This window comes from Pelophylax lessonae (genome assembly GCF_965119305.1).
Source record: "Pelophylax lessonae genome assembly, chromosome: 2".
NCBI classification, from domain to species: Eukaryota; Metazoa; Chordata; class Amphibia; order Anura; family Ranidae; genus Pelophylax; species Pelophylax lessonae.
The window spans coordinates 649,608,588-649,622,171 of record NC_138769.1 but is presented as its reverse complement, the minus strand read 5'-3'; the positions used below and the strand labels follow the sequence as shown (position 1 = coordinate 649,622,171).

The following is a 13,584-nucleotide window of genomic DNA, read 5'->3' as shown; positions in this document are numbered from 1 at the left end:
CCCGCCCCCGCTCGTTCCCTGCTAAGCCAGCGCGTGTGACCGGTGGCTCTGAAGGCCGCTGGCCACTCGCGATCTCCCGCAGTAGAGGGAAAAAGACAGACGGCTGATGTAAACACAACCGTCTGTCATTTTCACTGAAGTAGGCACAGAGGCTATGCGATCCTGCTATATAGGATCGCATGGCTCTGTGGTTACTTCACTAGCCATGCCCCCTAACAGTTAGAATCACGCCCCTAGGGACACACTTAACCCCTTGATCACCAATAAAGTTAACCCATTCCCTGCCAGTGTCATTTTTACAGTAACAGTGCATATTTATAGCACTGATTACTGTAGTAATGTCACTGGTAACCCCAAAAGTGTCAAAAATGTCAGTCAGGGGTCCAATCTGTCTGCCGCAATGTTGCAGTCCCAAAAAAAACTCGCAGATCGCCGCCATTACTAGTTAAAAAAAAAAAAATCAATAAAAATTACATAAATCTTTCCCGTAGTTAGTAAACGCAATAACTTTTGCACAAACCAATCAAAATACGCTTATTGCGATTTTTATTTCATTTATTTTTTAACCAAAAATATGTAGCAGAAAACAAATTGGCCTAAAATGTCACCCGGCTCCTTCCGACGCATTGCGTCACTCAACACGTGACTTTATCAAGGGCCCTTGATAAAATCACATTGAGTGACGCAACGAGCTGGGTGACGTCACTTCCGGTCTATGGCCGAGACCAGAAGTATTGGAGCTATACCGCATTAGCGGCTGCTGACCTATTCTTACTCTGTTAAGTTTTACTTGTCTGTTCTTAAATAAATTACCCTTATATACTTCACCATGAGTACCTATTCATTTCTCTGAGTGACTGGAGGAATACTGAGAATATATGGAGGATTACTGCCCATTAGCAAACGAGGCGGCTGACATCCAATAGAAACAAAGGACATCCCAGAGGCCCCAAATAGAAGCCCCCACCTGTGGAGGAGGATTATAATATCCCAGCCCAGTGATTGATATCACAAAAGGCCTTTAAAGGTGTTTTTGGAGGTGAGCGGCCATTACACCTATTAGAGGATATAGCTCCACGAAAGTCACTTGATTATTGTGAAGAATCACGAAAGTCACCTTTTCTTTGAAGCAACCTTTTTTGCACATTTTTGGCACATGGACTATTATTATTATTTTTATTGATCATCACCCCACATTTATATATTTTATTGATTTATTGTTATTTTTATGCTATTACTTATTTGATTGCTTGAGCATTATACACTGAGGATATTTGTTTATATTGCTTCAACACTTATTGTTTTTTCATTGTATATGTTTTACACATTATTTCTTCAATATTGATACTCCACTAGCTTAAATCTTTATTAGGTTTAGGGTACCCGCCATACATCCCCTATCTGGGACTGCCGCTAACTACCACTAACTGAAGTCACAAGTGACACTAATCAGTGATCAGTAAATGATTATCTGTATACTATATGTAGTGACACTTTGACAGGGAGTGAAATGGTTAACGGGGGAGGGTGATCAGGGGGGTTAAATGTGTGCCTATGTGTACTGGTGTTAGTGTAGTGCTTGTGTACTCGCTGTCTGATGCTCTCTTCTCTCACGCTGGAACCGAAAAGGACTCCAGGAGAGAAGATTGCATCATTTCCTGTGCCTGTGTTTACATTACATTCTGCGGCGGTTGTTCAGCAACTGGGTTAAAAGGAGTCAAACAACTATGTTATAATAATGGCTTCATATTATCACTATCCTTATAAACAGAAAAAAAAATTGCCTTGATCAGTCATACTTTCATTATTAATGCCATCATTTCACAATTTCTGCCAGGGTGTGCTAACTTTTGAACACAACTGTATATCCTATCCCGTCAAGCACTAGGCTTGTGATGTGTGTGTGTGTGTGTGTGTGTGTGTGTGTGTGTGTGTGTGTGTGTGTGTGTATATGTATGTATGTATGTATTAGGCATGCACCGAAATGAAAATTTTGGACCGAAACCGAAAATGCAGAATGCCCTTGGCCGAAAACCGAAAATGACTTTTTCCCCAAAAATTTTTTAAAATGGATAGAACAGGGGCATACACCAAAAACAGGTAGTGACGTACACCTGTCGCTGCTACCCTGTCACAGTATATGTACTGTGATGGGTTGGCAAGAGGTTAATTTAATTACCAATGGTATTTGTATTATGAAGCATGAGGGGTTAATGTATTGTCACTGCTGGTCACTCATCTATTAGTGACCAACCAGTGGCAGGTAATTAAGCCCTTTGTGCTGCATTAGTGCAACCAGTATTGGTGCAACCAGTGTTAATTAACACGGATACTGGTTGCACTAATGCAACACAAAGGGGTTAATTACCTGCCACTGGTCGGTCACTAATAGATGAGTGACCAGCAGTGACAATACATTAACCCCTCATGCTTCATAATACAAATACCATTGGTAAGCTGCCTCAGCTCACCCCCCCCACTGCCTCAGCGTCCCCCTCCTCGGGTGTCCTTCATTCAAAAGTCCCGCCTCTGGCCGGCTGCACCGCCTCTAAATGACGTCCCTACTACGATCTGTGCATTAATGAATGGACATACCAGGCGGGGGGGGGGGGGGGGGGGCGGTGCGAGCGGCCGCTATAGAGAGAACTAATGTGATCCATCCCTGTTAGCTCAGCACGACTATGTGTGAATGAGAACAGAACTGACCTGACACCGGGCGGGGGGAGCGGCCGCTATTAGCTGTAACTATGTGAGAGCTTCACTTCCCTGACAGGCAAGTATCTTCGCTGACATATGGTATGTCCATTCACAATGCACAGATCGTAGTAGGGACTTCATTTAGAGGCGGACAGCCGGCCAGAGGCGGGACTTTTAAAACCTGCCCTGCGCTGCGCCCTCCTCCTTCCCCCATATTTATTTTCGGCAATGTTAACCCATTATCGGCCGAAATGAGATAGGCTCATTTTCGGCCGATAATTTCGGTGCATCCCTAGTATATGTGTGTATATGTATGTGTGTGTGTATATATATATATATATATATATATATATATATATATATATATATATGTGTGTATATATATATATATATATATATATATATATATAAAAAATTTTATAGTACTTCATGTCTTCTTTCTATGCCCATCCAGGTTCTGAAGAAACAAGAGCTACACCCACTCAAGGTAAGGATTGGAGTGTATACCGTACATTTTGTTAATTTTCTAGTTGGAATATAATCTGTTCTCTCTAATCTAATTTGAGGATGCTTTGCAAATGACAGCGTTTCACAATGTTTCATTTTTTTTGGACAAACCTGAAAACCATTTTGGTTAGAAAACATTAGAATTTTCCGAATGGTATCAGATGAAATTAAACTCTGGGGCACTTAAACTGTATTTGACAGGAGCATTAGTTCCTTTACTTTCCTTATTCCCTCAAATGTTCGAGAAGGGCTTTGCATTGGAGCTTGATCTGTTAAAGAGAAGTATGGACTTATTAAAAAAAAAAAAAAACATAATATTATACTCCCCTAGGTGAATGCAGCATCGATCCCATGCTGCATCTGTTCCCCACTGGCTCTGCAGTAACTTTGCACCTCTGATCGCTCAGTTCTCCTCTCCGCTCTGAGCAGAGCACTGACTGAGCCAGTGGCTCTCTGCTCTCCCCTCCAGCACTCAGTGGAGCGCTGGGCAGTGGAGGGGTTAGAGGTGCTGGCTCAGGCTGTCAGTGGATTACTCAGGGGCTGGGCCAGGTGCTGGTCCAGGCATCTGGGTGGATCCTAACCATATGGTCAGGATCTTTCCCCAGCCTGGACCGACTGAGTTATGTCAGCTGACAGCAAACTTTAGCCCGCTGTCAGCTGAAAACTGCGTACAGGAGTGCAGAACAAACTGCAATCATGTGACTTACAGGAGACGTATAGCCAAAATAGCTTTGGCTATACTTTAAGTTTTGAAATGTTGTCTGAGTTATACTACATTTCAAAACCCCTGCAGCATTGAAGCTCCTCTGCCACCTCCTCTACTTACAGAAGATCATTGAACCACACTACATGATGAAAATCAACATTGCAGACTTTACTTTTTTTTTTTTTTTTACCGGACTGCTGCTTTTATCTAGTCTTGGATTCTCATGCCTTAATCTGGTTTTACAAACACTTGACATGCAGTTAACCTGAGGTTACCGATATTGCCGATATTTCGGGAAAGTGCTGTACCGGAGTGATGCCTGCAGCTAGAGCCATCACCCCGGTAACGGCGTCCAAAGCCAACAGTCGGCTGTCTTGTAATGACAGCCGATGCGGCTGAGAAGCCACTCGGCTGTCATTACAAGGAGCAGGAGGGGGGACATGTCCGAAAATATCAGCCGATACCGATATCCGATGACCAAAATATCGTTATCAGAATTAAAAAAACTATATCGGTCGATCACTAATATATATATTATATATATATTCTATGTCTTTTAGTTCCTCTGAAGTGATTGTCAGAAATAGAAAGCTCATGCATGAGGGGTCATCCTTTACTGATGTTGAGACACCTAATGGAAAAGGTCACAGGTTTGCCACATTTTGAATGTTGCTTGACATATCATGTGTTGTCAGCAACATATCGCCACTACTGCAAGCGAAGGAATAACATAATACTTCATTCATATCTTCGAGTTTGACTGAGCACTGCTATTGCAAGTCTTGGTTGGAAGATCTAGCACGTTGCGTACAGTACTGTAAGTGCAAATGTATGGTTTGTAAACGATTCATCAAAAGTTAATTAACTGTAGGGTTGCACAATCCCAACATCCAGGTTGTCGTGTGCTTAAAAAAAAAAAAAAAATGGTGACCCTAATTACTATGTGAAAGCCAGTTTTGCTATGCCACATCATATAGCTTTCTGACTCCAAGATTGTTGTGAATATCTTCTGATCTGTGTTTATTGTATATTTGATTCATTTTATTTTCTGTTGCATTGTCCTCATAACTGTAGCTTGTCAGACAACCAAGTAGAGTTTAGAGTGTTAAGGCCCGTACACACGTACCGATTGTCGGCCGAAAATGTTCTGCCGCCGAACGATTGGCCGATTTTCAGCTTGTTAGTATGATGCTTCCGACAGCCGACAGCGCACTTTCGGCCGAACAGAATCTGTCGTGCAAGCATTAAAATTTTTGTATGCCGACACCAGAACAGCCGATTGTTCGCCAGTCAGTACAGAATTCGGCCGACAGACAGCAGATTTGCAAGACTGGGCATGCTCAGAAAAGAAAAAAGACCAGGAAAGTTAACCATCACATGACATCACTTCTGCAGTCGGCTGTTGTTGGCCGACAAAATTCGTGTGCAGTCTTTTGCAGTTTTCAACAGACAAGACAGCCCTCGGACAAAAGACGGCCGATCGTTCGGCCGACGATCGGTACGTGTGTACGGGGCTCAAGTCTCAGTTCACACTAGCGCGGCTTCAAAGGCGCCTGACTTTGAAGTCGACCTGCACAGCGCAACTTCATCAGGCTAGCAAACTTCTTATTTAAAAAAGTCAACAAGTCACTCTGAAGTCGCCGGCAAGTAGTGCAGGAAACTTTTTTTAAGTTAGAGTGACTTAAGTCGCTCCGATTAGAACAGTTCTATTGCACTGAATGGGGCATGCCTGCAGGAGACGAAGTCTTAGTGCTATTTTAAATATATTAGATTGTAAGCTCCTTGAGGGCAGGGACTAATGTATATGTAAAGCATTGCGTAGATTGAGGGTGCTATAAAGGTACCTGTAATAAATATAATGTGTACATTTTTTTATATTGCAGCTCCAGCAACTCCGCATCTTTCACCACATGGAACCAACACATCGGCTCCTCCAACACCATCTGCTACACCTGCTGGAACTCCAGCTCCTACAGCTTCTCCTGCTAAAGCCCTAAACCATCCCTCCACTCCTACAACACCTACCTTTTCCGCAATGAGCATGGCTGCTCCTCCGTCAGCCTTTTCAGGGCAAACCATATCCTCCATGGCATCTCCTAAACCATCTACACCAAGTCCAACTGTGATAAAAAGTGCACAGATGTCCTCCGGCACTCCCACCTCAGTTATTAGTGCACCATCCACACCAAGCCCTGCAGTTTTTCCTGGTCTTCCTTCTGCTGCTGTTACAACACAGCAGAGCTCCTCTTCTCCATATGCTACACTTGGGGCCAATGATCCTTTGCCACCTCTGTCACTTCCGGGCCTTCCATTTTCTGCCACTACCTCTACAGCCTCCATAAGCACCGCCAATATGATGCCATCACTGTTTGCTGGCCTCCCATTGTCATTAAATCCTGCTTTCCAGGGCATGGCTAGCCCAACGCTATCTGATATTGCTGGAGCTGCTGGACAGATGAATATAGGCAATCCATTGCTATCAGTCTTAAAAGGATTTTTAGCCAGTGATCCAGGATTACTGAATTCCCCTTCAATGCCTTCCATGCCTGCAGCAGGACTTTTGCCGATGTCAAGCCTCCAAAATGGTGATTCTGTCTCCGCTTTAAATAAATCATTTACTCCCCCTTGTTCTACGCCAACACCTCAAAGAACAGCTACTCCAGCTATGTCTGCATTTTCAGGGTCATCTTCTCCTTCGTTAACTAATCCCATTACTTCATCATCTACCATGCCAGGACAACCTCTTGTGCACAGCCAGTCTCCACTTAGCTGCAATCCAGTTACTCCACAGGGACAAAATCCACCCTCTTCCATGTCAGAACACAGTCTTTCATCTTCCCCTAATGCATCCACTGTGACCCCTTTATCTAAAGCGGAACAAGCTAGTCCATCGCCTTCTGCATTTAAAGGACCATCACGTTCGGCCACTCCATCCCACAGTTCCCTAGGAATACCAGGCATGCTAGGTCATGTGTTTCCACCTGGCCCTGGGAACCTGGCCAACTCCATAAACCCAGCTTTGTCAGGGCTTTCCTCTATTAACGGTAACATTGGTAGCCCAACCCTGTCTTCTTTAGGATTGGGTTCCTCCCCAGGAATTCCACCTGTATTTCCACCCTTCACTTCATTATCCAATGGATCTCCATTCGCAGGTAGTCCAGCTCTTACTCCTACTGTACCCATGTTAACATCAACAGCCACGGTTGCTTCTGCAACTCCACCTCTTACTTCTTCTGTATTTCCTGGCCTTTCTGTGTCTGCAGCTGCTGCTTCACCTTTTCCACTCAACCTATCCAATGCTCTCCCTTCGCTCTTTTCTGTACCTCAAGCACCCCTCGTATCATCAAACCCATCTTTTCCTGGTTTCCCAGTTTCTAGCACACCATCAGTCAACCCCGCTCTTCCCGCTCTCCCTTCCTTTCCCGGACTTCAGGCTCCATCAACTTTAGCAGCAGGCCCACCAGTGCCTCAAACTGTGACTGCCCCATCCCCAGCTTCTGTTCTACCTGGATTTGCTTCAGCTTTCAGCTCAAACTTCAACTCTGCTCTTGTGGCACAAGCAGGGTAAGTAGCTATGTAGACTTTGCAGCCGATTCTTATTGTAATCATAACTGTTAGCACATAGCTAATATAGCTAAGCTGTGATGCATGGAAATGCACAGAAAGACTGAGACCTTCATTGAGATGCAGAATATTACAGACGTGCTGCATTTTTCTGCAACTCTGCGCTCCTTTGTGGGTTAAATAGTTTTCTGTGTGCCCTTGCGGAGACCAGTGTTTTTCGAGTGCAGAAAAATGCACAAAGTGTGAATGAGTCCTTAACCACTTAAGCCCCGGAAAATTTTACCCCCTTCCAGGGCCTATTTTACGCTTCGGCACTGCGTGACTTTAACGGACAATTGCGCGGTCGTGCGACGCTGTACCTAAACGAATTTGACGTCCTTTTTTTTCCCCACAAACAGTGCTTTCTTTTGGTGGTATTTGATCACCTGTGCGACTTTTTTTGGTCATGCGCTATAAACAAAAAAACAGCGTAAAATTTGCAAAAATAACTTTTTCACATTTTTTTATATGAAATTCCCCAAAAAAAAAAAAGTAAAAATCTAAATATTTTAACAATTTAGGCCAATTTGTTTTATGCTACATATTTTTGGTAAAAAAAATCGCAAAAAGCGTATTTTGTTTGGTTTGCGCAAAAGTTATTGCGTTTACTAACTAAGGGAAAGATTTTTGTCATTTTTGTTGTTTTTTTTTTTAACGCGTAATGGCGGCGATCTGCAATTTTTTTTTTTTTTTTTGCGGTACTGCGACATTGCGGCGGACAGATCGGACCCTTGACTGACATTTTTGACACTTTTGGGGTTACCAGTGACATTACTACAGTAATCAGTGCTATACATATGCACTGTTACCGTAAAATGACACTGGCAGTGAAGGGGTTAACTTTTTTGAGCGGGAGGGGATAATTGTGTCCCTAGGGGCGTGCTTCTAACTGTGATTGGCTGTGGCTTGAGGTGTAGGAACAGTGATCAACGGTCCTACATAGTAGAACCGTATGATCACTATTCTTACACGGGAGAATGACAGGCGGCTTGTTTACATTAGCCGCCTGCCTTTCTCCCGCTCTAACGGACGGTCGCGAGTGACCGGCGGACATCCGGTCCGCCGGGCACACGCGCGGGGGGGGGGTGTCCGTGACCGAGCGTGAGCGCGCATCCGTTGGCGCGCGCTTGCTCCCCAGAGCCTCACAGGCTAGTGACGTACCCATACGTCACTTTGCCTGTGAGGGGCTGACCGCCGCAGTATATGTACTTGCGGCGGTCGGCAAGTGGTTAAAGTTTCTGGTACAAAGCATGGCAAAGTTATCTACAGATCAAATGTAGGCAATATTTTTAATGCAACACTAAAAGTATTTTACAAACAAAAATAAATGAAAACTAAAAACTATATATTTTTTTGGGTTACAAAAATGGAAATAAAAAATAAGCAGAGAAAAAGCTAAGGGGAGAAGGAAGCTAAGGGTTAAAGCAGAACTAAACCCTCCTATCCTTTTCAGCCAATGAAGCTGCCATCTTTGCTTCTGATTGAATTGTAACTGCCATAATTTTGAGCATGTAATCAGTTATGACACCACCCTTTTGATGGTTTGACTGTTTCGTTGAGGACACAAGCAAATGCGACAATTAGAAATTCCTGCCATACTGGCAATATAATTGTTTTTTTGAAACTGATGTGTTTAGACCTGTTCCATTTCTTTATCAGGTTTTCTTTAAACAATGTCTTACAGTATGCAGCTCAAATATCATTCCTTTTATCAGCCTTTGATTTATAATAGTAAATGCCATGTAACAAAATGTTGTTTTTTGATGAAGCTTCTGAATTGTTTAGAAGCTATAAATTTGATCACATTAGTGATCATTGCATACACGAAAGCCATTCAGAATGCTAGAATAAGGACCTAAACAATTCCATCACTGGCAGTGATACGTCAATGTATGTGTATCACATATGTATACCCAGGTACCTTTAGGGTACATAAGCTGACGTTTCCATGTAAAATTACAAAAATCCCTAGGACTCATCTGCAACTATGGAAACAATTGCAGTTGATTAGAAATGTCATCATTTTGCAATTAAAGGACCATAGGAGACATTACCAGTGGGTTGCATGTGGAATAACTAATGACCCAATAACAAGTGCTTTTGAGAATCAGACATGCTCATTGTGGCAAGTAGATATGTCTGGATGGGTGGCACAACTTCATTTTTATATAGAGGAAATTAAATGTTGAAGTAACCCTGGCGGGTAGTGACAGAGAAGAAGGAAGGGCAGACCTCTGACCACCCATTTTTCCATGTGGGGGACCTTCCCATCTACACTAGGTTCTTAATTATCTTACTAGATTGTCCAATGTGTAGCATGTTTTGGTAAGCAGGTATCATGGGTGCTATTAATACATTGGCATGTTTTCATCATGCAGCAGTTATACTTTATGTAACTCTTGTTTTTGTTTGTTGTATTTCTATAGGCCATCAGCATTTCCTCTTCTTTCTCTCTCTGGTCTTACTGGATTTCCCCAAAGTCCCTCTCAATCTCTGCAAGGACTGCAGCAGACTGCAGCAGCTCAGTCAGCATTGTTGCAGGTAGCCTACTGCTTTGTTTTCTCATGTACTTTAAAAGGATAAGTTCACCTTTTGTAAAAAAAAAAAAATAATAATGTGCATCTTTTTGCAGGTTAAAAAAAAAAAAAAATGTGCATTCATATTGTGCAGTATCCTATAACAATCAGAATTATTCTTACTTTCACGGTACCAAACAAATTAAACTAATTAAAGCGGTAGTAAACCGCAGCAAAAAAATAAATTGGGCCTTGGGCAGTTTAAGGTATAATGTGCTAGTGTGCACTGCATACTAGTGCAGAATGACAGACTTGCCTGAATTTGAAGCCCGATAGCAGCACTCTGTCACCGCTGTAGGTGCTTCCATCTTCACCAGTTCTTCCTTTCAGGTTTGTGGGCTTCAGCATTATAAATGGCTGAACCCCAATGACACTATTTACGGCACAGGGCTCCTTCAGCGCACATGCGCTGGCGACGTCACTGTCTGCGGTGCACGTTTTAGGAGATACTTACTGTAACTATAGGTAAGCTGCCTTATATAAAAATCAACTAAGGGAGTTTACTCCCACTTTAATAGTTGTGTTATGGCATTTCAAGATCTGTTTCTTGAGCGGTTTATTATTTAATTCTGAGCACAATTTAAAGTAGCACTGTATTTTAATTGTAGAAAAGAAGGGGTTTATGGTCTGGTAACATCAGTAAAACACCTCCATCCCGATACATACAAAGGAAAAATGGGAAATGGCCCGTGGGACTTTATATGAGGTGTGTACATATGGCTGGAAGTAGAAAATAAAAACCAAATGAAATAAAATAAAAGAGTAGCTTTTATTGCGGTAAATTAGAAGTGCGTAAAATACATGGTAGTAAATCACATAATGTATACATCATAATGGTACTGTATATCACAGTCTCACCAAAATAGCCATAAATACATATATCATAGTAAATGAGTATAGTGCATCCTGAACTGACGCGTTTCGCGAGCTGTACGCTCGCTTCTTCAGAGTAAATGCATAGGAATTATGTCTAAAAAGAGAGAGACATGCATATATTGGAGAAACAACAAAAAACAATGAAGTAGTAAAAATCAATGAAAAATATATATGAAAAAGTATTCTGTAAATATGAGGGACGCAAAAGGAGTGCCAAATACTTACAGGCCAATGTAACTGGAGTCATAATGGGCTAACTGAGGCGGCGGTGGGGAATGCCTGACCTGGGAGCTGAAGGGTCCAACTTGACCAAGCCAACAAGGGGGCCCATGGTAGATGGATGACAGATGAGTGTAGTAGGAGGAGATTGGACCTTCCAAATCTATCATAAACTGTAAATAAAGTAATCTAGTATATAATGTATAATTCTGGATATAGTTATCACATATATAGGTGATAAAGTATAATGTTCGATATAGGAAGGACATGTGATATGGTCAATTTGAAAGTAATAATAAGGATGAAAGATAGAAAGAATGATGCGGCAGAAGGGTGGATATGCACAGTACATAGGAATAGGTGTCAGACATGTGTTGGTCAACAATTGGTGGGGGTAGGAATGTGAGTAAACTATAAAGAGTAGAGTAACCTTCCAAATCTGTCATAGAACTATAAATAAAGTAGTATAGTATATGATATAAATTATATAGTCAATATAATTATATGGTCAGTAAATAATCATTATAAGGTAATAGTAAGAGTAAAATTGGAAGGAAAAATTAGACAAGAGGGCATTCCCCCACCGCCGCCTCAGTTAGCCCATTATGACTCCAGTTACATTGGCCTGTAAGTATTTGGCACTCCTTTTGAGTCCCTCATATTTACAGAATACTTTTTCATATATATTTTTCATTGATTTTTTCTACTTGTTTTTTGTTGTTTCTCCAATATATGCATGTCTCTCTCTTTTTAGACATAATTCCTATGCATTTACTCTGAAGAAGCGAGTGTACAGCTCGCGAAACGCGTCTGCTCAAGATGCACTATACTCATTTACTATGATATATGTATTTATGGCTATTTTGGTGAGACTGTGATATACTGTACCATTATGATGTATACATTATGTGATTTACTACCATGTATTTTACGCTTAATTTAGCTACTCTTTTATTTTATTTCATTTGGTTTTTATTTTCTACTTCCAGCCATATGTACACACCTCATATAAAGTCCCACGGGCCATTTCCCCCTTTTCCTTTGTATTTTAAATGTAAGCAGTGTAAGTCCCTGAATTTGATTTGGTATTAGTCTCTTGCATTTCTTGCACAGCAGAGCTCATAACTAGAAAAGGTAAAAGCAGCAAATACAACCAGTCAGTTGCTAGTGCCTATGTACTAACAAGGGACATACGGTTAGGAAGAGAAAGCAGAGTAACAGAAAGATGATCTCAACAGTTTGTTGCTTCACCTTTCTGCATTCAGCGACATGGTTGAGGATAGGTAGAACTGTAGCTTTAACAGAACCGAATCGTAAAAAAAAACAGGTCTTCTGCCATGGCAGGCAGGGCTGTGCTGTGGGTTAGTTGTGTAACTCTCAGAACTGGAATAAAAGAAATACAAATCCTTTAGCAGGTGAAAAGACACTCGTATATGTATTTCATTTTAGTATGCTGTTTACCTGGAGTTGTGCTTTAAGACCATTAGGTTTGTCACCTGCTATATTATGAGGTAACTATTTAGTACCCAAAGTGTGTGTTTTAACCAATTTATCTCTTTCCAGGCACATTCAGCGTCTGCTCTAGAAGGATTTGCAGCACAGGCAGATGCTTTTGCTGGTTTCCCTACTGGACCTGGAACTCCCTTTCCTCTACAGCCAGGACTGCCTCAACGTGGCTGGCAGTAATTTGAAAGCATTCAACACAAAACAAGTTCTTCCATTCACTAACACTGAGAAGCATAGCATAGTCTGTCAGTATTTTAAAACCCCTCTTAGCTTTTAGATTTCCATTTCATCCTTTGACAAAGACACATGCCTGAACATTGTGTGTTGAAACACTAGATATTTATTAGCAAATCCTGACCAAAAACCTCACAACCTTTCCATTACTGACCTTTTACAGAGGAGGATAAATCTATTTTAATAGTCTTCTTTTTTTATCACGTTTTTTCATATTTTATTGAATTGGTAGTGATTTTATATACAGTTGTGGTGCTTTTAAAGTATTATTTGTTGTGGGACATGGAAAGGCAGCAATTATGAGATAGCCCTATCCATATCCTAAGAGAGATCAGTGCAAATATCCCCAGGAAATTGAAATCTCCGTAAAATGCCCCCCCATTGTCTGACCCCACTCTGTGTGGTTTTCAGAGACCAGTTCCACCTACATTATAACTTTACTTTTAACATGATAGGTATGTTACATTTTTATATGAACTGTACAGAAATCAATTATTTTATTGTCATTTCTCATTGGATATTTTAACAAATATTACTAGATGTGATCTTTTGATTTTTTTAACTTAAGTGGAATTCCAGTTATTACCTAATGCTAAACCTTCTCCCACCCATATTCTAAAGCTATTCTATCTAGCTCTGTAATGAAAAGATCGCTATACT

General features: G+C 41.5%; 1 protein-coding gene across 1 annotated transcript in view; it reads left to right on the top strand.

Annotated features, from left to right (window-relative positions):
• Positions 1-13,288, top strand: part of PROSER1 (proline and serine rich 1) — a 114,844-nt gene extending 101,556 nt beyond the window's left edge. The window contains exons 11-14 of the mRNA XM_082244677.1: positions 3,152-3,184; positions 5,794-7,474; positions 9,940-10,054; positions 12,748-13,288. Of these exons, the coding sequence (XP_082100803.1) occupies positions 3,152-3,184; positions 5,794-7,474; positions 9,940-10,054; positions 12,748-12,870 (1,952 nt within the window). The 3' untranslated portion in view covers positions 12,871-13,288. The remainder of the gene's footprint in view (positions 1-3,151; positions 3,185-5,793; positions 7,475-9,939; positions 10,055-12,747) is intronic.
• Positions 13,289-13,584: the final 296 nt, after the last annotated feature.